This window comes from Dasypus novemcinctus, chromosome 7 (assembly GCF_030445035.2).
Source record: "Dasypus novemcinctus isolate mDasNov1 chromosome 7, mDasNov1.1.hap2, whole genome shotgun sequence".
Lineage (NCBI taxonomy): Eukaryota > Metazoa > Chordata > Mammalia > Cingulata > Dasypodidae > Dasypus > Dasypus novemcinctus.
In genome coordinates, this window is record NC_080679.1 from 70077578 (window position 1) to 70104629 (window position 27052).

The window sequence follows — 27052 nt, forward strand, 5'->3', positions numbered from 1 at the left end:
GCTCGTAAGCATAGTCATCAATATCAAGGGCCCATCATTGGACCATCCTTCTTCACTGGTCATTGTCTTTGCACTTGGGGAATTGTTGCTGCTCAGTTGTCATGTGAAACTCTACCCACTATGTCAATACCCAATGAACATCTGAACATATCTATATACCCTATATGCATGCCCTGGAGAACTCCCTCCCACCCATGCATCCCCCCTCAGTGACACCCCACATCAGTGCTCCTCCCTTGCCATAGTTGAACCCCTCTGTGATCCAAAATTTCTTAAAAAATGAAGCCTAATATATTGCCAAATTCAATTAATAGGAAAATGAAATAGTAATGATAGGTTTAAAGATTATAAATAGAATACATAGTAATTTAGAGAAACTAAAATAAAGTAAAAAATAAATTGAGATATTAAAAAAATGAAAAATATCATAAAAAATTTTTTTTATGTTTTTGCCTTTCATCACTGTAATAGGTGTTGCCATGTATGTATAGTGGAAAGGCAATCTCTTCCATTTCTTCCTCAGTGTCTACAACCTTTTTTTAATGCCTACAAAAAAGTTTTAGGTCACAGTTAAGTTACATATAGAATATAAGGGACTCCCATATACCCAAGATCAAACCCTTTTCCCCCTTTTCCAGCAATGATATTTTTATATATGGATGTTATATTTGCTGCATATGATGTACAGATATTGAAATATAGCTACTAAACATTGTTCCATTATGGTTTACATTATGGTTTACATTTTAGACTATATGCTTTTATAAATTTTTGGTGAAATTTAACATGGCCTGTATCCATCATTGCACAATTATGCAAAACACTTCCATTGCCCTCCAGTTATCCTCTCTTCCATCTATTTGATTCCTCTCTCCCCCTCCACTTAGAGCCCACAGTGACAACCAAGCTTCACTGATTGAAGGACAAGATTCATAGATATGTGCAACTATGTTGAGGGTTTGGCACACTAGTTTGTCCTCCCCCATTGGGAGCCACCCATGCTCTCGAGGGACACCCTCCCCTCTATTTGAGAACATCAGGCCTCCCCAGGATGGGGGTATAACACTTTCCCACTCACTGTATGGGTCTCTACCCACTGATATAACATTTTTTTTTTCCAAAGATTTATTTATTTATTTATTTCTCTCCCCTTCCCCCCTGCCCCGGTTGTCTGCTCTCTGTGTCTATTTGCTGTGTCTTCTTTGTCCACTTCTGTTGTTGTCAGCGGCATGGGAATCTGTGTTTCTTTTTGTTGCATTATCTTGCTGTGTCAGCTCTCCCTGTGTGCAGTGCCATTCCTGGGCAGGCTGCATTTTCTTTCGCGTTGGGCATCTCTCCTTACGGGGTGCACTCCTTGTGCATGGGGCTCCCCTACTCTGGGGACACTCCTGCATGGCACCACACTCCTTGCACGCATCAGCACTGCGCATGGGCCAGCTGCACACGGGTCAAGGAGGCCCGGGGTTTGAACCGCGAACCTCCCATGTGGTAGACGGATGCCCTAACCACTGGGCCAAGTCTGCCACCCATATTTTGATAAGATGAGTACTCACACACTTCCTAGAACCTTGCCCAGGAACACCTTATGTGAGATGCCCCCTGTCCAACCCCTTAAACCAGTAACCCTTCCTTATTATATTTTCTGAAGGGTTTTCTCAACATTATGGTTTCAACCACATACCTGACAATCTCCCAAGTTCACCTGCTCACCCCAAGCCTCCACCCAATTCCTTAGACCATCTGACCCATCCTTCCAACCCTAGCTCCACTCAAGCCTGCAAAACCCAACCCAATAGTATCCCTATGCCCCTCACTTATCCCTTCACCGCACAACTACTTACCTCCACTTTCTCATAGATTTCACCCATGGGGCATTGGCTCACAACCTTGCTCTCTCCCCCTATTTCCTGTAAGCCTATCTTCCAGTCTCTAGCTTTCTGAGACAGGTTGATTTGCTTAATTCATATCATATCATGTAGTATTTGTCCTTCAATGCCTGGCTTGCTTCACTCAACATAAGGTCCTCAAGACTCATCCATGTTATCCCATGTGTTAGTACTGTATTCCTTCTTACAGCTGAATAGTATTCCTTTGCATGTATGTACCACATTTTGTTTATCCATTTGGGTTGATTCCTACTTTTGGCAATAGTGAATAATGCTGCTATGAACGTTAGTGTGCATATATCAGTTTGTGTCCTTGTTTTCAGTTCTTCCAACCAGCAGTGAAATAGATCATTATTTATTTATCTATTTTATTATTGGTCAACATCCGTGTGGTTTCCATTTTTTCCCTTTATAACCAATACTACAGTAAACATTTGTGTATTTCTTTTCTGTACACGTACAAAGTATCTCTATGTATATGCTATGGAGTGATGCCCCCTGTATATGCTATGTATATGCTATGTGCATAATTGCAAGGTACCTCCGTCCCTTTTCTACTCTCCCTCTGGCTCCCTATATTCTAGCCATGAGGACCTTTGAGTATTTGGAACTTGCTATGCTTTTTTCCTGCTTCAGGACCTTCACATGCCTTGTTCCATCTTCCTGGAGAGTTCTTCCCACCACTCTTAGTCTGGCAAATGCCTACTCATAATTCGAGTCTCTGCTTACTTGTCCTATTTTCAGAGTGAACTTCTTTGGCCCCCATAAATAGAGCCCTCCTGTTTGTCCCTCTCATGGAACCTTGTTCTGTTCTTCAATGTCACTTACCACAATATGTAATTATACATTTATGTTGTCTGCCTTACCTACTAGATTGCAAGTTCCATTAAGGCAGAGGTGATTCCTCTTTCACTTCCTGTTGTATCTCCCAGCCCAAGTCCTGACACAGTTCTTCAGTAAATTATTTTTTTGAAGTTAACATAAATTAATCTTTTTCTAAATGTTTGGTTGTAAGCTCATTTTGAGCAGGAGACTTGATTTTGTTTGGGTTTCAGTATCTCACTCTTCTTCTGTGCTCTCCCCTCTCTGCCTAAAGGTTTTAGGGTGGTCCCCATGGATTCCCTGACCAAAGCCAGACTTTACAATAGTATTTAGAGACTCCTGGCCTCTGGTGATATTGGAGATACCATAGACCTAGTCAGAAGGCCAGCAGGAGACCAGTTGTAGCTTTTGATCTTGAACTATCTATCACCTTTTCAACCATCAGCCTCCCTCCACCCTTTGCTAGATGAAATTCATTACTTTTGATCACGGATTGTCTAGGCAGCAGTGCTTTGTTCTTGTTTTTAAGCCTCCTTTATCAAGGGGGTATAGAAGTCATTGGGAGAAGCCTCATTTTAACCTCTGACTTGAAGCAGTGACTCTCATCCAGTTTATCCTCTTCCTTGGAGTGTTTTTAGTTCCTGTTATCTTCACAGGAGCTGTCTTACTTTCCTGGCTGCTATGACAAATACCACACAATGGGTTGACTTAAAAATAGGAATTTATTGGCTCAGGGTTTCAGAGCCTGGAAGGCTTGCTTCCTTTTGGGGTCAGTAGTATTCTTGATGTCATTCAAGGGTCAGCAATCCTTGGATTCCCTGTCACGTGGTGATGTCTTCTCCTCTCTCTTCTGGGTTCCATTGACTTCCTAGCTCTGGTTCCTCCCACGGCTCTCTCATTATTGCTGAATTTCTGTTTTTAAGGACTCTAGTAATTAAGACCCAACCAAATTCAGTTGGGCCACACTGTAACTAAGATAGCATCGTCAAGAGATCTTACTGGCAACGAGTTCACACCCATAGGAATGTGGACTAAGACCAAGAACTTTTTTAAATTTGGGGCACACAACTCAAGCCTTCATAGGAGCCAATCTTTCCTTCCATTCCCTTCCTTTCTCTTCCTTCCTTTCTCTTCTCTTCCTTTCCCTTCCCTTCCCCTCCCTCTCTTCCTTCCCTACTTCTCTTTCTCTCTCTCTTTCTTTTTCATTTGAAAGTAAGTAAAAGGTGTAATGACATTTCACCTCAAAATACTCTAGTGTATATAGCCTAAAAGCAAAAGCATTCTTCTACATGATTACAATACCACTACCACACCCAAGAAAGTTTATATTGATACAGTGATATTATGTAATGTAAAGTCCATGTTCAGCTTTCTTCAATTGTCCCTAAAATGTCCATTATGAATTTATAGTTTTAAATACAATTTCCAGTGAAGGGTCACACAGTTTATTTGTTTTCCAGGTCTCTTAAGTCCCCTTTAAACTAGCATAGCCCCATGGCTTTATTTTATCCTCACTTTTTATCTCTCATGACATCAATATTTTTGAAGCCTCCAGGTCAGTCTTCTGATAGAATGACTAATAATCTGTGTTTTTCTTGATTCTTTCCCCCTAATTGATTAGATTCATGATACACATATGACAGAAATACTCCAATGGTGATATTGTACCCTTTCCATTGCCTCACATCAGACAGTACATGATGTTATTTTGTCTCATTAATGGTGATGCTAAGTTTGATTACTTGTTTAAGGGAGTGTCCACCAGATTCTTCTATTGTAAAGAAACATTTCCCCTTTGTAATTAATAAGGAATTTAGGGGTGATACTTTGAGATTGTGTGAACATCCTGTTTAAAAATTTTTCACTCAGTGATATTGGCATCCATTGATGGTCCTTGCTTGCATCTATTATTATACTGGTAGTTGCAGAATAGAGATTATATAATTCTATCATTCCTTCTACATTTATTAGCTGGCATAAGCTTCTTATCCTCTACCTCACTTTTTTTGGTAGTATTTTTGAAGTATCACTATGGATTCTTTTTTCACAGGATCATCTTAACTAGAAATAAGATAGTGTTTTTGTGCCTAATTTCCATAGTATTTTAATATATTATCATATATTTTTTTCTGTGCAATATTTTATAGCCAGTTTTCTTTGTGAAGTAATGCATTTCGATAAATAGAATAATGTGGGGTTCCCTTAAAAACGCTTCTCCCTTTGCCAATTTTCATATGTTGTTGCAGTTAGTTTTAAAGTCTTCATCTTCATTTACCATGATAAACATCTATGTTGGTCATTTATTATCATTTATATTCATTTAGTGAATTCACCGTGAAATCAAATCTGTTATTGTGATTGAAATTCAGTGGAGAAAAGTTGCCAGTGAGAAGTTTTCATATACAGAAATACACTTCTCTCTTCTTCCTGATGAAGATGTACATGCAGTGAATGCTTTCTCTGTCTTATTTTTAGGATCGAAGATTCAATGATGAAATTGATAAGCTAACTGGATATAAGACAAAATCACTATTGTGCATGCCTATCCGAAGCAGTGATGGTGAAATTATCGGCGTGGCCCAAGCAATAAATAAGATTCCCGAAGGTGCTCCATTTACTGAAGATGATGAAAAAGTAAGATTACATGCCTTTTGTGTCTTGTAGTCTCCTTCTTGATCATTGATTGCTATTCTTCCTGAAAAGGATAGGAATTATGTGAATAGCTGTTGGATTAGCCCATTCATGAATCGAAGAGCTTTTTTGTTCATATTATATAAAAATGTACTGAGAGATTTTTGGTATTTCATAGAATGTAGTACAATTGAAGACAATTACTTCATCTTTTCCTTAGCTTCCTTTTCATTACAAGCCTCAATAGTATTCATGTTATTCCCTGGTCTTTATTTTCCTTATATATAAGCTTTTTAATTGAGAGTCATGACATGACCTGACCATCCATGGCCCAAGGGAATATAGGAATTACTGTGTTTCAGAAACTCAGTACTTTCTCTTGTGTTATCATAACTATTAGGAAGAATTGTTTTCTCAATTCTTATATAAAGACCTCAATAAAATGAATTTAATTTGTTATTCCACACTGCTAATAAAAAGAGCATTATTTTTGTCCCTGAAGAGCAGTTGACCTTAGTGGAAGTGATGTATTTTTACTCTGAAATTTTAAGTTCTCTCACCAGTTTACACTAAAAGAGAGACTCAAGGACTTGAAGTTCTGGCTTTGAAACTTTCAACTTAATATTGATTAGAATCTGGTGGAACAGGTACAAAATTAATGGTAAAAGCAAATCTTCAGTTACTTTAAGTTTGATGACTTCCATACTCATATTGAATTAAAAACTCCACTCTATAATTTAACCTGGATATAAGGTTACTATTTGCCAGTGCTAATTACTAATATATTAAAGTAATTCAAATGTTCTGGTACAAAAGGTCAACGTAAAATACAATTATAAGGAAACAAGAATATTTTCAATGAAGAGAGTCCTTTATTGAGGTCATCCCAATAAATGCTTATAAACTCTCAGAGCCTGCTAGGACTTTGGACAGATTCTTATCAATGCAATAAACTACTACAGTGTGTGAGGTGCTTATGTTGGGGGTGATAGGAGCACAAAGATAAATCCCTCACGTGTTATGTCATCTAGGAACTGCACAAGGCTAGAGGCAAGAATCGGCAATAAGATGTTCTAGGACACGCTATGATTGTCTAAGAAAGGAAGGGTTATCCTCACTTGGAGGATCTGAAGAGGCTTCTTGGAAGAGGTGGCATTTGGGCTAACCTCTATCAGACAGAACTAGGTGAGAATCAGAGGACATTTGGAAACATTCATAAATGTAGGCCACCTCATTCATTATGCAAATATTTCCATGGACTGTACAGATAAGGTAAAAATTTCATTCTGTACTTGTTGTACCATAGACAGACATCTGTAATGATATGCCTGTTATAATGATTTAGAGAAAAGGATTCAGGTTTTGGGTTTTCCCAAGTACAACTACATATTCAGGACATTCCCCAAGCAGTTCAGTTTATATACAGATGATAGTCCTGCCTTCAGTCTGCCTGCTTCATTTAAAGGGATTTTGTTATATAAGTAGTCCTCATCCTTGATTCCATTTACAGTAAATTTGCTTTCTAGAGTTTTCTCAGTGCTTTTATGAGATAAGGCTTCTTAAACTCAATGATTTTAAAGGCAAAGTTGTACAAATGGCTTTGTACCTATTTTAAACAGCATCAGTGTTTAGTTCTATCAAAAACTAGGGGGAAGCGGACTTGTTCCAATGGATAGGGTGTCCGCCTACCACATGGGAGGTCCGCAGTTCAAACCCCGGGCCTCCTTGACCCGTGTGGAGCTAGCCCATGCGCAATGCTGATGTGTGCAAGGAGTGCCCTGCCACACAGGGGTGTCCCCCACGTAGGGTAGCCCCACGTGCAAGGAGTGCACCCCATAAGGAGAGCCGCCCAGTAGGAAGGAAAGTGCAGCCTGCCCAAGAATGGCACCGCACACACAGAGAGCTGACACAACAAGATGACACAACAAAAAGAAACACAGATTCCCGGTGCCACTGGTAAGGATAGAAGCAGTCACAGAAGAGCGCAGCAAAAGGACACAGAGAGTAGACAACTGGGGTGGGGAACGGGGGAAGGGAGAGGGAGAGAAATAAGTAAATAAATAAATCTTAAAAAAACAAACAAACAAAAAAACTAGGGCCTGAGACCAAGTCCCAGCTTAGTAAATGACAAGCAGCCTGCTTTGTGTGATCCATTTAAGAAGTGATTCTCAGTTTCCTTATCTGTCAACTCTCCACCCTTCTATGCATGAGAATGGAATAAGATCATAAATGAAAAGTACTTTGTAAAATATTAGAAACTAGACAAGTATAAACATAAAATTTTCTTTTTAAACTAATATTTTCCAAAGAGTTTAAAAATATTATCCTATATTTGTCAGCTATCCCCATGCAACTTATTTCTTAGATTCAACTTCATTTGAATATTTCCTTGCTCCAAATTTTATGTTCTTTTTCTTCTGTGGATAGCTGATGTGCCTACAGTAGCATTTTATCATCCAGTCCCTAGAATTTCCTCACCTGATTAAAAAACCCTACTCATGTCTATTTCTTGGAAGAAGGCTTACAGTTAGGCCAGGTAGATTGTGTTCATGCAAGTTACACTAGGTAGAGAGTATTTTTCTCAACACTTGCTGAATCTGGTTATTATTCTTTCCTTCAAGAATTTTATATATTATAAACCAAAAAGGAGTGGTGAAGAAAAAAGCTGAAAACAAAATCTAGAAATGACTAATGGAAAAAACAAAATCTAGATTCTTCCAAATAAATGAGCACAGTGTGGCCTAATGGCTGCACACGGGCCATATAAAGTGTCTACCTGGGTTGAAATTCCATCTCTGCCATGACCTCTGTGACCTTGGGCAGGACCTTGGGCACTTCCTTGTGGCTAGTTTCTTCCTCTGAGGGAAGGGATGTTAATAATGGTACCTATCTCATAGCGCTATTGGGTGAGTAAATGAGAAGAGATAGTAAAGAACGTGGAAGAGTGCCTTAGCACAAAATAAGTCCTAGTAGAAGATTAGCATTTACTGACAGAACATTAATACATGTGAGATGCTGTCAATTTTATGTTTAAAAAATTACCTCTGTATAATTTAAGTCTACAAGTTTTTATCAAGCTCAATATATATGCGAGGTAATTTTCTGGTATTAGGACTTTGACAATTAAAAGGGGGCTTTTGGAGCAGATGTGGCTCAGGCGGTGGAGCACCTGCTTCCCACATGGGAGGCCCTTTGTGCCTCCTAAAAACAAACAAAGAAAAAACAGTCAACAAGCAAACAAGCCAAAGAACCAACTCAGGGGAGGGGAGCCCATGTAGCTCAGTGGTTGAGTGCCGGCTTCCTGTATACAAGGTCCCAGGTTCAATCCTGCCCCAGTACCTTGGGAAAAAAGGAGGGGGCCATACTTTATAAATGCAAAAATCTCTTGTTATTCTTAATGCATATACTGTTTTACCTGGTTAAGCAATGCTTATACTAATTTATATTATACTTTTTAACTTAAAATCATTTCTTACATGAATGTCTACATATGATGAATGTAGTTTACATTGGAATTTTTAGTGATTATAGTTTTTATAGTTTTCTTCCTTTCTTTTTCTTTTTGTAAATAGTCTAGTTTGCTTAGTCATTGCCCCATTACTGGGAATTTGGTTTATTTCCAGTTTTTCACTAATATAAATAGGCTCTGAATGAACATCTTTGAACAAATTACCTTTTTCTTTTGTGTTATTTCCTGGGGATATGCTCCAAAGACTGATTACTAAATCAAAGGGCAAGAAAATTTTTATAGCTCTCATTCCATGTTATCAGATAGATAGCTTTTGAAAATATTAAACCCATTTGCAGTGGTAGCAGTAAGCCTATACCTATTTTCACAGAGCCCTACCAACTTTGTTCATTCACATTTTGAAACTCAAATTAGTTTTCCTCAGTTTGCCAGCAGACTTTGGACAACCTCCTCCCACATTCAACAGAATAAACTCCAGCAACAATAGTAAGTTCATTGTTGCCTACACGCAAGGAAATAAAGGAGCTACATGGAAGCCATGTAGTTAGTGGCTAGGTGCGTGGGCTTTGGAGTCAGAGAGCCACCAAGGCAGATTCAAATTTTTCATTTGGCTACTTATTAACTGAGTGACCTTGAGAAGTTGCTTAATCCTTTTAAGCTTCAGAATCTCCATTATTGGGTTAATGTAAGGGGTAAAAGAGATAATAGATGTAAAATGTTTAGAGTAGCACTTATCAATAAATGAGCTTTATGAAATATTTCACCACATATTTCAAAGTCAAAATAAAATAATTTGAATCCTATTTGCTTGTTTTTTTTTTTTAACTTTAAAAACATAAATACCATGACATTGTTCATAATATTGGTAATGGTAAATTTATGGCACATCTAGCCTAACATGATATATTTTATATGTCTTGATACATTAAAATGTCAACCTCTGGAGATCTTTACCTGACAGATGGTCAGCCAACCTCTGCTTAAAAAATTTTGTTCTGTTGAATTTAAAATCACCATGCTCTTTTAGGTTCTTGCATAAGAGCCATATGAAATATAGTCTGCCATATGCATATTGATAATTTTAGTTACATACTGATAAATTAATAGTTTGGTAATTCACTGGAAGCACATACAAAAGCAGACTCTTTAGAAAAGATAATGGAATTTCCTTGTTCACCTCATGGGTTTTAAGCAACTTCCTGTTTTTCAGTGATATGCTTAAGTAAGCTAAATTAGGTACTAGGTAATAGGTAGTATGACTAAATTTGTTGTATCCAAATTAATTCATTATTTGTTTGTTCTTGGGTGAGTAAAGGGAGGTATTCTGTAGAACAAAATAATGAAACCTGGATGGGAGCAAACATTTGTCATATATTAAATGTATGGACATGCCAGGATGAAGCTGAGAAATGGAAATGAGCATGAGCTCTTATCCACCTTTCCCAGGGTGCCCATACCTTAGCCCCAGAGGTGTCATTTCTTCTTGTAGTGTTGCCTAAAGTATGGTTAGCCCACATATAAGATTGGTGCTCTTCTTTGGCTGGTCTCTGTAAGGTTTCTTTGGCCTGTGGTCACTTCTCTTCAGCTAAGAATTCAGAGTGTTCGACTACCCTGCTGTTAGCCATCATGCCAACATGTTCAAACACTGCAGAACTGGGATCAGCCAACTCAGCTTGGCTGCCAAGGAACTGGTTTCCAGGAGCTTGTTACTGGTGATACTGCCCTGACAGTTGATGCTGAGGATGATGCATGGTTGATGGTAACAAGTCTCTGTAGAAGCTGGAAAGACCTGAGACTCATAGCCAGATTAATGGGGAGGATTTCATAAGCTCTTAGCCTTATATTAAAAAAAAAAAAATGATTGTATGAAGGGTGATGTTTAAGATCTGTGATATGTCAAGTTTCAAAAAGTATTACAACCGCTCACATCTAGTGATGGAGTTGCGCCATAGGTCAGTGGTGGAGAAGTGTGTGAACTGCTGAGGGGGTCTGTGGGTGGAAGGTGGAATGGAGGAGACTTTGGAGCAGCATTTGGAGGACACAATGAAGAATCCATCCATTGTTGGTGTCCTTTGCACAGATTCAAAAGGACTTAACCTGGGCTGCTGTGGGACCTTGTCAGATGAGCATGCTGGGGTGGTATCTGTTCTAGCCCAGCAAGCAACTAAGCTAACCTCTGATCCCACTGATATTCCTGTGGTATGTTTAGAATAAGATAATGGGAATATTATGATCAAGAAACATGATGGCATCACAGTGGCAGTGCACAAAATGGCCTCTTGATGCCTTGTACCAGTTCTCCAGCCTGTTATAGGGACTCAATCCTACCTGTTAATTATCTTACAGTACTATTAAAGCTTCAGTGTTAAATAATTCATTTACTGTGCATTGGGCATTTTTCTATTTATTTTACAGTAAGCTGCTTTTTGATACTCTATGGACTGACCTATCAAAATATTGGTAAGGAAGGATCATATTTTGAATCAGCAGGTCCAGGTCACTTTGTATACAGAATTTATATTCAATAAATCTGGTTGGAGGAAAAGAAAAAAAAGTATTAAAGATCACGTTAGTAAGGTCAGATGATATTTAATATATTATACTCATATTTATGACAAATTTGTGTTCCTAGAAGCCTGACTGCAGTTCACCAGACTTGTGACTTGCATAGTATTTGAATGACATAGGATTAAAAAATACTTGTAAGTTTTTTAAAAATTATTTTTTATTAAAACAACTTCTAAACTTTACAAACAGTATATACCTACCAAGCAACAATTCTCCTTCCTTCCTACCCCTATCCCCCCCGTAACTTCTAATCTACTTTCTATCTCTATGAATTTGTTATTTCTATGTATTTCATATAATTGAAATCATACCATTTTTGTCCGTATGTGTCTTGCTTCTTTCACTCAGCATGTTTTCAAGGTTTGTTCATGTTGCAGCATGTCTCAGAATTTCCTTCCTTCTTACAGAGGAAGGTTATTCCATTGTGTGTCTATACCACATTTTGTTTATCCATTGATCTGTTGATGGACACGTTGTTTGTTCCTACCTTTTGGCTGTTGTGAATAATGTGATGAACATGGGCTTTCAGTTTCTTTGGGTATATACCTAGATATGGAATTGCTGGATTATTTGGCAATTCTTTATTTAATGTTTTGAGGAGCTTTCATTCTACTGCTTTCCACAGTGGCTGCACCATTTTACCTTCTCACCAACAATGTCTGAGGGTCCCAGTGTCCCCTCATCCTTCCAACACTTATTTAACTTTATTTTTTTTTAAATAAAGCAATTCTAGTGGGTTTGAAGTGGGTATTACACTGTGGTTTTGATTTGTATTTTCCCTAGGGGCTAATGATTGAGCCTCTTGTCATATGCTTATTGGCCATTTGTATATTCAGTTTGGAAAAATACCTCTTTAAGTCCTGTGTCCATTTTTTAAAATTGAATTATTCATTGGTTTGTTGTTGAATTGTATGAATTCTTTATATATTCTGGATAATAAACCTTTATAAATATATGATTCGCAACTATTTTCTTCCATTCTGTAGGCTTTTTCACTTTCTTGATAATGTGTTTTGATGCCTTAAAGTTTCAAATTTTGATGAAATAAAATTTATCTATTTTTCCTTTTGTTGCTTGTGCTTTTGGAGTCAAATCTAAGAATCCATTGCTGAATCCAAAGTCATGAAGATTTCCCCCTAAGTTATATTGCATGAGTTTTATGGTTTTAGCTTTTATATTTAAGTGTTTGGTTCATTTTGAGTTACATTTTGTATATGGTTATAAGATAGGGACCTAACTTCTTTCATTTGCATGTGAATATCCAGCTTTCCCAACACCATTTGTTGAAGATACTATTCTTGCCCCATTGCATATACTTGGAACCCTTGTTGAAATCAATGGGCCATAGAGATGTGGGTCTCTTTCTGGAGTTTCAATTCCATTGGTCTACATGTCTATCTATGCCAGTACCACACTGTTTTAATTTATGTAGTTTTGTTGTGAGTTCTGAACTCAGGGATTGTGAGTCTTCCAACTTTGTTCTTCTTTTTCAAAATTGTTTTGGCTGTTTGAGACTCCTTGCAATTCCATAAGAATTTGAGGACTGGCTTTTCTGTTTCTGTAAAAACGGTGACTGAAATGTTGTTAATAATTGCATTGAATTTGTAGGTAGGATTGACACCTTAACAATATTAAATCTTCCAATCCACAGTCATGGCTGTCTTGCTATTTATCTAGGTCTTTAAATTTTTTCAGCAATTCTGTAGTTTTCAGTGTATCAGTCTTCGGTATCCTTGGTTAAATTTATTCCCAGATATTTTATTCTTTTAGATACTGTTGTAAATGGCATTGTGTTCTTGCTTTCCTCATTGGAGTGTTCATTGCTAGTGTATAGAAACACAATTATTTTTTTTTTGTCCGTTGATATTGTACTCTGCCACTTTTCTAAATTTGCTTATTAAAGTAGTTTTCTTTTTTTTTAATTTCTCTCCCTTTCCCTGCTGCACCCCGCGCCCCTCCCCCCCCCGCCCAGTTGTCTCCTCTCTGTGTCCAGTCATTGTGTATTCTTCTGTATTCTTGTCAGTGGCACCCAGAATCCGTGTCTCTTTTTGTTGCGTCACCTTTTTTTTTTTAAGATTTATTTATTTCTCTCCCCCTCCCCGCCCCCCCACCCCAGTTGTCTGTTCTCTGTGTCTATTTGCTGTGTCTTCTTTGTCCGCTTCTGTTGTTGTCAGTGGCACGGGAATCTGTGTTTCTTTTTTTTGTTGCGTCATCTTGCTGCATCAGCTCTCCATGTGCGCAGCACCATTCCTGGGCAGGCTGCACTTTTTTTGCGCTGGGTGGCTCTCCTTACAGGGTGCAGTCCTTGTGTGTGGGCCTCCCCTATGTGGGGGACACCCCTGTGTGGCAGGGCACTCCTTGCGCACATCAGCACTGCACATGGGCCAGCTCATCACATGGGTCAGGTGCCCCTGGGTTTGAACCTTGGACCTCCCATGTGGTAGGCTGATGCCCTATCCATTGGGCCAAATCCACTTCCCAAAGTAGTTCTCTTTATTAAAATTTTCTTTTTATTTGAAATCCTTTAGACGTGGTTGTAAGTTCTAGTTCTACCATAATAGCAGTCCCCCCAAAACTAGTCAGTTTAATAAAATCAACTTTATGGAAGGTAAAGTTACCTAAATGACAGTTGTCTTATGGAGATTTAGTTTCTACACCAAGGTCATTTTCAAAAGAACTTTTCAAATAGTTATTTTAAAATTCTTCTTATATACATGGTTAGTGGCATTGTAACAACTTTGTCAAGAAAATTTGTGGTTTCTGTTAATACTCCATTGTCTTTTAGATACTCAAATACTAAAAGAGAAATTAATTAACTAATTGTAAGAATTACCCTTTGTACCATTCTCGCATTTTATTTTTATTTTCTGTTCTGCCTCTATTCCTAAGTTAGATTTCAACCTGTTGCAGTAAAATATTCATAATTTAAAAATCAGTATTTAGCAAAAAGGTTTCAAAAGTTCTGGCAGATGGCTTGTTACTTCAAGTTATACGAATTCAGTCCTGGAAAAATTTGGAATGAATCTCCTCACTCCTTAATTGCAATACTTTACATTTAAACTGTCTAGTCACTGCACTATTTGCCTTTCAATGGCTATTACCAGGTTCCATATGATGACTGTGAAACTAACTATAAGCTCTTCAGAGACCAGCTTCTTCATGTTCTGTGTTCAGGGGACTATATTTGACTCAGAGATTCAGAAACAACCTAGATTTATGAGAAAACTATTGCCATCAGTACTTGTCAGAACTCAGGTTAAATTTCAGGGTATTTTTCTGTTGGGCAAATGTTATATCCTCCTGACTCTATTCTCTACATCTTCCTTAGGCAGAATCTAACTTTGGGTAGATGGCAAGTCTTTGCAGTAGGAAACAGGACCCAACTTAGGAGTTAACTAACACTCAAAGAACACGTGCCTACTCTGCCTCTGGATTTCCTAAGCCCATACCTTTGCTTATATACATCTCTAATTGCATGAAATTCTCTTCTTTACTCTCTTCAAGGCTTAAGTCAATTCTTGTCATCTCAGATGTAAGGCAGTATTTTAAAAGTGTTCATTGTTTGCCATTAATGGTGGTTCCTAATATTTTATAGTTTCAGCTGTCTTCAAATGATAGCAGTTGGATTTTTAAGGATCATTCATTGAGAAAACATATAATGACCAAATATTCTGGAATTTTATAAAAGAAGTAATAAAAAAATTGACAAAATGTAGGACAATGCATACACAGCATACTTTGTATTCCAGATGCAGTTAATGTTAGTGACACTGATACCCTAGACGGCTAAGATGTTGGCATTTAAAATTTTCTGCTTCTTTTACTTCTCTTTTTATGTTTCTAAAAGTTACCAGGAAATAAGTGCTTAGATGCAACACCCTTCTTTCTTCTCTTTCCATATATCCTGCAGAACCTAGCAATGTAGGTTTCAATTAGTAGGAACATAATATAGATAAATTATAGGACTGTAACTGCTACAGCACTGAGTGGGGAGGTTTTTAGAGTGTTGATCTGCACATCAGTTTTAATAGAGATATATTGTTCCATTGTGTGGAAGAATCATTTATTCATTCATTAATTATTGAATTTCTACTTAGTAGACACTATTATGTTTGAGGCACTGTTTCAAGTGCTGGAGTTAAACTGATAAATAAGGCAAACAAAAATTCCTGCTATAAGTTTATAATCTAGGGAAGCGGACGTGGCCCAATGGATAGCGCACTCGCCTACCACATGGGAGGTCCGTGGTTGAAACCCCGGGCCTCCTTGACCCGTGTGGAGCTGGCCCATGAGCAGTGCTGACGCGAGCAAGGAGTGCTGTGCGACACAGGGGTGTCCCCCACGTAGGGGAGCCCCACACGCAAGGAGTGCGCCCCGTAAGGAGAACCACCTAGTGTGAAAGAAAGTACAGCCTGTCCAAGAATGGCACTGCACACACAGAGAGCTGACACAACAAGATGATGCAACAAAAAGAAACACAGATTCCCGGTGCTGCTGATAAGGATAGAAGCAGTCACAGAAGAACACACAGAGAATGGACACAGAGAGCAGACAACTGGGGGTGGGGGAGAGAAATAAATAAAAAATAAATCTTAAAAAAATTTTTTATAATCTAGTAAAGAAAGACTCTAAACACAAGTGTATGTAATTTATATAAGTTAGACAGTTCAATATTTTCTGTAGCTTTTGTTCATCTGAATGTTCTTAAGAGAGTCTAAACAATAATCAAAAGAGCTCGCAGTAAAATAGGATGTTTGACTAGGGAGCAAGATTTGATCCAGAGTGCTCTTTCAACCATAACTTTGATACATTGACTCTTCGACTGAATCACTTTTGCCCCTTAACTCTAAATATTCACATAAGGCATGTGTATTTCTAGGCTGCTTATGCACTAATCTTGAAGTACAAGAAAGTATTGTCTTATTATTGCATTCATCTCAAGTATTTTTTTGCTACATCTTCAAAGAAGGATCAAATTATAATCACAATGATTCTGTACCCGTTAGCACTATTGCCTGGGTTGGGACTGTTAGACTGACATAGGCTGTTGATATCATAGTGTTGAACAGACAGGACTCTGGAGTCTGGGAGGAAAACGTTGGTGGCTAAGGAAAGTTTGGTGCATTCTGATATTAAGGGGCTGATAAATCCATGGTTCTTGATAGCTGGCAGGACTTGGAATAGTTTTTTTTTTTTTTGGTTTTGTTTTGTTTTGTTTTTGAGGTACAGGGGCTGGGGATTGAATCTGGGACCTCTTATGTGGGAAGCTGGACATCAAATACTGAGCCACAGTGGCTCCCCTGATTTTGTTTTTGTTTTTGTTTTTGTTTGCTTGTTGTTTGTTTTTAGGAGGCACTGGAGACTGAACCTGGGACCTCCTATGTGGGAAGCAGGTGCTCAACTGCTTGAGCCACATCTGTTCCTGGAATAGTTCTTAAAATTAAGCTACTTCTAAAAGTGCAAATTGAAAAAGAACTGTCTGATTTTTGCCAGGGACAAGGGGGAATGATCTGAATGATAAGAAATAAATGAGCACTCATTGAGAGGAAGGATGTTATTAAAAGCTAAAACAGGGTGTTGTGGGTTATTGTTTACTGGAGATTTCAAATTAAGATGGATAACTGTCTTCTTTGAATGATTAGTTTAGTCTTATTGTCATATAAAACAGTAAAATAGCCTCTATTCAACTTTGAATGCTGAAATAGTTGAATTTGAGTTTTGAAAACTTAAACCAAATTTAGTTTTGATTAGAAAGTGGGATTTAGTAGAATTCCAATTATATTTCACTATCTTTGAATTTGATATCTCTTTGTTTTTTTTTTTCCTTGCTGTCCTATTATAAGACTATTTTCTAATTATGAAAGTAATATGGGCTTACTCTAAAAAATTTGGAAAGTAAAAAAAAGAAAAAAAAAAGGGAAAAATAAAATCACTCATAATCCTACCATCCAGATAACCACTATTAAAATTCTTGGTATATTTTCTTATATTTATTTATTTTTGCCTATAAATTAATTTATGTTTTCAAAATTTGCATCATGTAGTATACATGGTATATATCATATTTTAAACAGTTCTTCAAGACTCAATTTAGGGAAGTGGATGTGGCTCAAGTGATTGAGCTCCCGTCTACCATATGGGAAGTCCCAGGTTCTGTTCCTGGTGCCTCCTGGGGAAGATGAGCTGGCGCGGCAGGCTGGAGCAACAAGATGACATAACAAGGAAACACTGTAAGAGAGACAATGGATCAGGGAGCTGAGGTGGCTCAAGCGATTGAGTGCCACTCTCCCACATGGGAGGTCCCAGGTTCTGTATCTGGTGCCTCCTAAAGAGAAGATGAGCAGACAGAGAGCACACAGTGAATGGACACAGAGAGCAGACAGCGAGTACAAGCAATGAGAGTGGGGAGAATAAATAAGTAAATAAAATAAATTTTAAAAAAAGACTCAATTTATACAATTGTATTATATTCTATCATGTAATGGTTCAATAGTTAACTTATTTTATTCCTCAGTATTTAGGTTGTTTGTAAAGTTGTGTTAATATAAAATTTCAGATTATAGTCATCTTTATATACTTAAAATATAAACCACATGTTAGTGGTTGAACTACATTAAATTGCTGTTTTGAAGGTCAAGAATGATCTAATATTGGTAATTTCATATGGTTCAAACTAATGCTTAGGATTCCTAGGTCAAGGGGTTTAAACATTTATTCATTTTTTGTAACAGTTTATTAAGAGATAATTCACATACCATACAGTTCACCCATTTAAAGTGTACAATTTAATGAATTGTTAGCATATTCACAAAGTTGTATTACCTTCACCACAATCAGTTTTAGAATCCCCAAAAAGAAATCTTATACCCATTAGCAGTCATTCCATATTTTCCCCTACCCCAGCCCTAGGCAACCACCAAGCTATTTACTGACTCTAAGGATTCTGGACATTCCATACAAATGGGATTATATAATATAAATGGAATCATGTCCTTTGTGACTGACTTTTTCACTTAGCGTAATGTTTACAAGGTTCATTCATATTGTACTATGTATCAGCATTTCATTATTTTGTAGTTGAATAATATTCTATTGAGTTGGTATGCTGCATTTTATTTATCCATTCATCAGTTGATGAACATTTGAGTTGATTCCACTTTTTGACTGTTAGGAATAATGCTGCTATGAATATTTGTATACAACTTTTTGTGTGGATGTGTTTTTCAATTCTCTTGGGTAAATACCTAAAAATGGATTTTTTTACAAAAGATTTATTAATTTATTTCTCTCCCCTCACCCCCCCCCCCCAGTTGTCTGCTCTCTTGTCCATTTACTGCGTGTTCTTCTCTGTCCGCCTCTGTTGTTGTCAGCGGCACGGGAATCTGTGTTTCTTTTTGTTGCGTCATCTTGTTGTGTCAGCTCTCTGTGTGGGCGGTGCCATTCCTGGGCAGGTTGCACTTTCTTTCACGCTGGGCGGCTCTCCTTATGGGGCGCCCTCCTTGCACATGGGGCTCCCCTGCGCGGGGAGGGCACTCCTTGTGCGCATCAGCACTGAGCATGAACCAGCTCCACATGGGTCAAGGAGGCCTGGGGTTTGAACCACAGACCTCCCATGTGGTAGACAGACACCCTAACCACTGGGCCAAGTCTGCTTCCCCTAAGAATGGATTGTTAAACACAATGAACCCTATTGTAAATCATCAATTATAGTTAATAGTACAAGTATAAAAAGGTCTTTCATAATTATAACAAATGTCCCACACTAATGCAAGATGTTAAGAATAGGGTGGCATATGGGGAAAAATGCATCTATTGTAAACTATGGACTATAGTTAATAATTCAAATTCTATTTGTAACAAAAGTACAATACTAATGCAAAGTGTCAAAAGTAGGGGGTATGGGAATGCTGTCTATTTTATATGATTTTCTGGTAAACCCACAACTTCTACAATTGAAATTTTTTAAAAATGATAGCTTTGATATTGATGATTGTGCATAATGAGGCTTTACTCTTGAAATTGAAACTTAACCTAGTAGTATATGGTAACAAGAGTTTCTTCCCGGAAGCTTCCTTGTTGCTCAAATGTGGCCTCTCTCTAAGCCAAACTCAGCATATAAATATATTACCTTTTCCTCAGCACGGGACATGACTCCCGGGAATGAGCCTCCATGGTACTGAGGGATTACTACCAAGCACCAGCTAGCAACGCAGCTGGAAAAAGACCTTGACCAAAAGGGGGAAAAGGTAAAGGCAAATAAGTTTTGCAAAGACAAATAAGAGACTTCAAAGTGGGTTAGGGGAGGTCATTCTAGATGTAATGCTTATGCACCTCTCAGCAGGATCTCTTTGACTGCCAAAGTAGGGCTACTGACAGTTCTGGAGACACTATAGTCATGGCAGATAGCTCATGAGTTTGGTGTCTTGCCAGTGGTCCCTACTTTGGAATTTATGCTCCCCAGGGTGACAGAGTTGGACTCAGTTGTGGTTTCCCTACACATGGCTCTTCTGTCCTTCTATTTAACCTATAATTAGTACTAGAGTTGGTAGGTGTACATCCAAGAGACTTAAATCTTTGGGCTTTTCATGTGCCAGCTGGGCCCTGAATCTCAATGGAGTTGCAACACCTACTCTCTAGTTTATTGGTCTCACCCAGGACAACTAACATGGAGGTGATAACAAACAACTAACATACTAAGAGAGAGTCTATAACTACAAGCAAGAGAGTGCCATCCATTGGCCTCATGGGATCACAGCACCCTCTCAATTAGAGGTGGAGTGGACATCACCATTCCAGAATCCTCAGAATTGGGGCATAAACTATGGACTAAATTAGACACACTGGTATTCTACTATAGACTTACTGTGATTCTAGCAAAGGAAGAAATTATAAATTGATGTAGAGGCAGTGACCACTGGACCTTCTGAGGGTAGGGAGAGGGAAAATTAGGTGTAAGACAGGGGCATTTTTGGGACTTGGGAATTGTCCTGAGTGACATTGCAATGACAGATATAGGCCATTATAAATATTACCATAACCTACAGAATTGTGTGGGAGAGAGTGTAAACTATGATGTAAACTTTCATCCACACTTAGTGGCAAAGCTCTGAACTGTGTTAATCCATTACAATGAATGTACCTCACTAATGAAGGATGCTGTTAATGTGGGAAGATGTGGGAGGTATGGGGAGCTGGGCCTATGGAAATTCCGTATATTTTTCACGTGACATTTATATAATCTAAGTATCTTTAAAGAAATAAAAATCAAACAAACAAACCCCCCCACACACACAAAAAACCATAGCTTCATATTAAAGTAGGACTGTGAGGTAGATACTTAAACAATTTTTTTAATTCCATTTTTGTGTTTCCACTGACGAATAAAAATTTTTAGTTTATGGAGGTTTTTTGTTCTTTTTTTGTCTTTTCTCTTCCTTAGGATGAAAAAGAGGTGAGGATCAGTCTAACCACAGCTTTCTATTGCTTTAAAAACATTGTGCTTCTAATCATAATTTGCAAAGTGCTTAATTTCACTGAGCAGTGAAGTCAGCAGTGTACCAGTATAAATTACCTTTCAGCCTATTTGGAAGATTTTTTTATGTTTGGAAAAATTATGAAGTGTACTGTTTAAATGAAGGTGCATTATATTCTTTGTTAGAGAATTGCAAATTAGAATTATGGTTTTGTGGCATACTTCATAATTTTTATTTTTAACTATGTATTAAATTTTAAAATATAGATGTATATTTTATATTTGTATTTTTTCTTTTCTTCTTTTCTGTATTGAAGATAGAAATGAATCCGTTTCTTTTTGTCATTTTCCATTATTTCCTTTTATTTCTCCCACGTGTTCTGGATAATATCCTGGCTAGATATGATTGTAGACTGTTTTCACTGGCAGATTCTGATTTCATTGCCAATCAACAAAGTTAAGGAGCATTTCCCCCATGGTCCATTTTGCACACTCCATTTAGAAATGAGAAAATCTCAAAGGTAGGCACTACTATATTACAAAATCAGGCAACAAGATTCCCCAAGGGCGGGCCTAAGCTGGTGTGAGAGCACGTTAAGAGGGGGAGAAAGTAATGAACAGCTTTGAAAAATGAGGTTATGTAAGTTAGAGCTGCCCAGAGATGCTCTGAAAGTCTATTAGACACAGTTCTTGAAAGGGAGTTTAAATGAAACTAAAATGAAATAATGAAAGTCTTTCACTGGAGAGACTTTAAAATGATTCCTCATGAGAATTAATTGATACCGTCAGAAAGCTAAAACTTACCTTGTCTGTCTAAAATGCATGTTTGGCATTTTGGAATAGTCATTGTCTATATGAAATAGCATAGAATAAATGACTGTGATAAATCGATGTCTTTTTGTTTTTTTTAAATGAGCCATCCAGTATTTAATAATATTGATAATTATGTCTGTCATAGCATCTGGGAAATCTTAACTCTGTTCTCAGTGCATGACTATTTGGTATACTTGGTTTTCAAAAACCTACCCATATCAGTTTCCTTTGCTTCTCCTTTAAAAAAATGTTTCTGATTAATTTTGCAAAGCCCTTAATACTGACATTAATTTTGTTGTCATGATTTCTCCATAGTTGGAGTTGTTCTGCATAACTGAAATTTCTTCCAGGTATTTTGTCCAACTTCCTTTTTTTCTTCTTAAAGATTTATTTATTCATTCTCCCCTCCCCATTGTTTGTGCTCACTGTCTGTGCTTTGTGTCTGTTAGTTCTGTGCTCTCTGTCTGCTCATCTTTAGGAGGTGCTGGGAACCAAACCCGGGACCTCCCATGTGAAAGGTGGGCACCCAACTGCTTGAGTCACGTCTGCTCCCCTGACCATCTTTCTGTTCTTCTGTGACAGTTTGAAGCTTTCTGTGGAACCTAGAAAAGATCATGTCCTTACTAATCCATTCCTGTGCCTGTAAACCTATTGTAGATAGGAACACTTGATCAAATTACTTCTGTTAAGAACCTTTGATTAGATTGTGTGACCCAGAGTGGGTCTTAATCCTGTTGGAGTCCTTTATAAATGGGGCGCTGAAAACAGCAGGCACAGGGGGAAAAGCTGCAGAGACTGAGAAACCCCGAGAGGCTGAGAGAGGTCCCGGAGGCCGGAAGTTGGAATCAGAGGAGCACAGAGGCACAGAAAGAGACCCCGGAGAGGCTGAAAGAGCTGAGGCCTGGAAGAGAGGAGAGAGACAAGCCAATGCCCACAGCTGCAAATTGGTGAGACAGTATCTCTGATGATGACTTGATATGGGCATTTTCACAGTCTTAGAGCTATAAGCTTCTGACCTAATAAATTCCCGTTGCAAAAGCCAACCCATTTCTGGTATATTGCTCCCAGCAGCTTTTAGCAAACTAAAACATCTTCTGGTCTGGAATGAGGCATCAAAATAAACCTTGAATCATTCCCCTCTGTCATGAAGACGGAGAGCCACAATCCTTGCATGGGCCTTTTTTCCCATTACTCCTTTTCAGTGTTGTACTTTATGTCTCAGCTTAGCAGTTTGACATACTATCATCATGATAAAGATGGTCTTGGAACATGATGGGGATTTTGCTGCTCATATTCTTGTAACCGATGAGACATGAATTATAGTCTCTTTGAAACTGAAAGTAAGTACATTTTGTTCTGATTCTAGACTGTCCTTTATTTTAAGATTTGTTCCTGATGCTTGTGCCTTGTTGCCATGGATGTCTCCATTGGCTTTACACTTTAAATATCCAGCAGTTAAAAACTGTAAAAATTATGGCTAACTTCTGATCTGTAGCAAGGATTTATTTTTATATTTTGTCTTTTATTTTTTATTGTGGCCACATAGATGTAACATAAAATTTGCCATTTTAATAATTTTTAAGTGTAGAAGTTAGTTTTTGTGTGTGTGTTAAAATATTTATTTATTTATCTCTCTCCCTCCCTACCCCACCCCCAGTTGTCTGCTTTCTGTGTCCACTTGCTGTTTGCTCTTCTGTGACTGCTTCTATCCTTATCAGATAGATGGGAATCTGTGTTTCTTTTTTGTCAGTTCTCTGTGTGTGCGGTGCCATTCTTGGGCAGGCTACACTTTCTTTGGCGCTGGGCAGCTCTCCTTATGGGGCGCACTCCTTGCGTGTGGGGCTTCTCTACGTGGGGGACACCCCTGCGTGGCAGGGCACTCCTTGCATGCATCAGCGCGGAGCATGGGCCAGCTCCACACGGGTCAAGGAGGCCCGGGGTTTGAACCACAGGACCTTCCATGTGGTAGGCAGACGCCCTATCCACTGGGCCAACTCCGCTTCCCAGAAGTTAGTGGTGTTAATTTCATTTACAATGTTGTGCTACCATCCATTACCAAAACTTTCTGTCACCCAAAATAGAAACTCTGTACCCCATTAAACAAGTCCTCTTGCCCTCTCCTTTCAGTCGCTGGTAACCTCTAATCTACTTTCTATCTCATGAATTCAGCATGGATTTTTTTAAAGTAGAAAAACTGGAAACCAAACAAGCCCTCTTACTTTCTTATCTTCAAATTGTTATCAGGGGGCAGATTATATACAGATCATTGGGCCAAGCAAAGGTTATTGTTCCCCTTGCCACACACAAAATGATAAGTCGTTCTCCTCCTTGAAATTACATCTTCCCTAGGACCAGTATATAAAACACATTTTTATTTGTGCTGGAAGTACAAGTTCACAGCCATTTACCTAGAAAGTGATCCTTCACAATCATTCCCAGAAAATAAACTTTGGAAAAATACTCTCTGTCCTTCATTGTTCAAAGGTGATGTAAAGTGTTTGTATCATACTAATTATGATACTAAAGGCAAGGAACTCATCCAATAGAACTGTGGGTCTAGTGCTATGTTTAGAAAGACAATTAATTGGAAGATGTTAAAATACATGCCAGGTACATCCCTTATTACTTTTACTGTCTTAGAAGCTGTTGGAAGCACCAATTATGATAATAACATCAAAATTTATGTTTGTGGCAACTTTATTCTCCATATATAAGTTAACTCATGATTCTTTCAATAATCTTCTGGGGTAGTATGACAATTGTTAAATGTTTTATTATAGGTTAGGCGACTATAGCCTGACTTGTCTAGCAGGAAATTAACAGTGGAGTTGAGATTTCAGTATTCTTTCCTCTCCTTCCTCCTGGCTTATCTTCTTTTATAATCAGTGCATTGACTCTTCCCACCAGCTATTTTATTTTTATTTTTATTTTTATTTTTTGGTCTTTTTAAAAACTATGTTTTTTAATTCATTTTTAAAAGATACTTAGATTACATAAAATGTTACATGATTCCTATATGCCCCACTCCTCACACCTCCAGCTTTTCTCCACATTAACAACTTCTTTCATTAGTGTGGTATATTCATTGCAATTGATGAACACATTTTGGAACATTGCTGCTAAGCATGGATTATAATTTACATTGTAGTTTACACTCTCCCACTCGAACCTGTAGGTGATGGCTGTACATATAATGACCCATATCTGCCATTGCAGTGCTACTCAGGACAATTCCAAATCCTGAAAATGCGCCATATTACACCTCTTTGTCCCTCTCTCTGACTTCAGCAGCTCCAGCCCACAAGCTATTTAAAAAGAGGAGAGCTCAAAGAAAAAGGTAGTCATTGGGTAAACTGTAGAAATAATGCCATTTAATATGCCAGAATGCACATAGTTCTTCATGCATGAGACATATAGAGCTTGTTAAAGAGATAAATGCCATATAAGAGGCTAATTTTATAAATCCTCATGGAAAATTGTTAAGAACCATCTACTCTGATTGTTTAAAAAGCATAGAAAGGAAGGATACCTGAGAAATTATTTTATTCAAAATCTAATTTTAGAGCTAAAAAATAGAGGCTCACAGATATTAATTTTTTGCTCCAGGCTACACACTTAGAAAACAACAGAACTGTGACTCAAATCAGTCTTCAAACGGCAACATCCTTGAGCCTTACTCTATACCACAGATATATGTGTCTCTTTATGGGCAGAGAGCCTGACAACAGTGGTGGTCCCAGTCAGCTCTATGGTTCTTTGGTGAGCAGTGCCAGAAGGGTAGCCCCATTTTGTGGGTAGGAAAATCCTGGTTGAGAAGTGCCCCCAAAATCAATTAGTAAGTTAATGGCCTAATGTATGTCTCCCAAAAGCCCCCTTGCTTGTCTCCTCCTACAAAGATGTTGTAGACTACAATGTTTCTGCTTCCACGATAAAAGGATTTGTGGAGAGTCATCTAAATATTACAGCCACAAGAGCTAAGAATAAAAAGAAATGGGAAAAAAGAATCTCTGTTAAAGTACATTGAAAGTGTAATAAATATTATCATACTCTATGCCCATCTCAGTTTTACTGGAATAATGTCAAAATCCTGAGGTGAGATTCTAAGCAGTCATAGGCCTGTATTTGGTGCTAGTTCAGACTCTCTTAAGCTGATATTTGGATAGATCAAGATTACATTGTGTCAAACTGAGGTAGCCTCAAAAATTGTTATATAAATCAGTAGCCTGCTTAACTCACAAATCTTAAAAGAGTGCTACAACTACTTAACTATCTACTGGTAATCACAGATCTCTGACCAAATAGGTAACATATAAGAATAATATGAACCATCAGAATTAAACTCTATAAGAAATGTACTCTGAAGAAGCAGAAGAGATAGAAATTTTGATGGAAATGAGTTATGAATAAGTTAGAGGTAGATGTTTATTGAAGAGGTATAGAGGTATATGGACATGAATGGTTGAAATAGTTAAGTAACTTCTCTTTATCATCTATCTATCTACATAGGACTTTTTTTTTTTTTTTTTTTAGGGCCAAGTCATTTTATTGAGGGACTTCTAGGGGATTGAGGAAGGGGTAGGGACCAAGGTCCAATGTCAGCAAACTGGCAGGGACCTCCCGGCTTCGCAGCTGTGGAAAGCTCTACATAGGACATTTTTTTTTTCCCCCAAATTCTACTCAATTTATTCATTTTTTTAAAAGATATACATTAAAAAAATATGAGGTCCCCATTCGCCCCCACCGCCCCCACCCCATCACTCCCCCCCCAATAACACTCTCCCCCATCATCATGTCACATCCATTGCGTCTGGTGAGCACATTTCTGGGCATCGCTGCACCTCATGTCCCATGTTGCACACCATAGCCCACACTTTCCCACGTTCCATCCAGTGGGCCATGGGAGGACATACAACATCCGGCCATTGTCCCTGGGGCACCACCCAGGACAACTCCAAGTCCCGAGAATGCCTCCACATCTCTTCTCTTCCTCCCCTTCCCCGCACCCAGCAGCCACCATGGCCACTTTTTCCACATCAATGCCACATTTTCTCGATTATTAACCACAATAGTTCATGAATAGAATATCATTAAGTCCACTCTGATCCTTACTGTATTCCTCCTTCCTGTGGACCTTGGCTTGGCCATGTCCACTCCGCATCTATGTCAAGAAGGGGTCCAGATTCCACATGGATATTGGATGCAATCCTCCTGCTTTCAGTTGTAGGCACTCTAGGCTCCATGGTGTGGTGGTTGACATTCTTCAACTCCATGTTAGCTGAGTGGAGTAAGTCCAATAAACCATGTGTAGGAGCTGAAGTCTGTTGAGGTCAGGGCCTAGCTATCATATTGTCAGTCCAGAGATTCAAATCCCCTAGATATATCTTAAGCCCC

The 27052-nt window shown here is 38.2% G+C and overlaps 1 protein-coding gene across 1 annotated transcript in view; it reads left to right on the forward strand.

Annotated features, from left to right (window-relative positions):
- PDE11A (phosphodiesterase 11A) overlaps positions 1 to 27052 on the forward strand; it is a 482125-nt gene that overhangs the window by 78481 nt on the left and 376592 nt on the right. The window contains exon 2 of the mRNA XM_058300593.2: positions 5184 to 5342. Coding sequence (XP_058156576.1) covers positions 5184 to 5342 — 159 coding nt within the window. The remainder of the gene's footprint in view (positions 1 to 5183; positions 5343 to 27052) is intronic.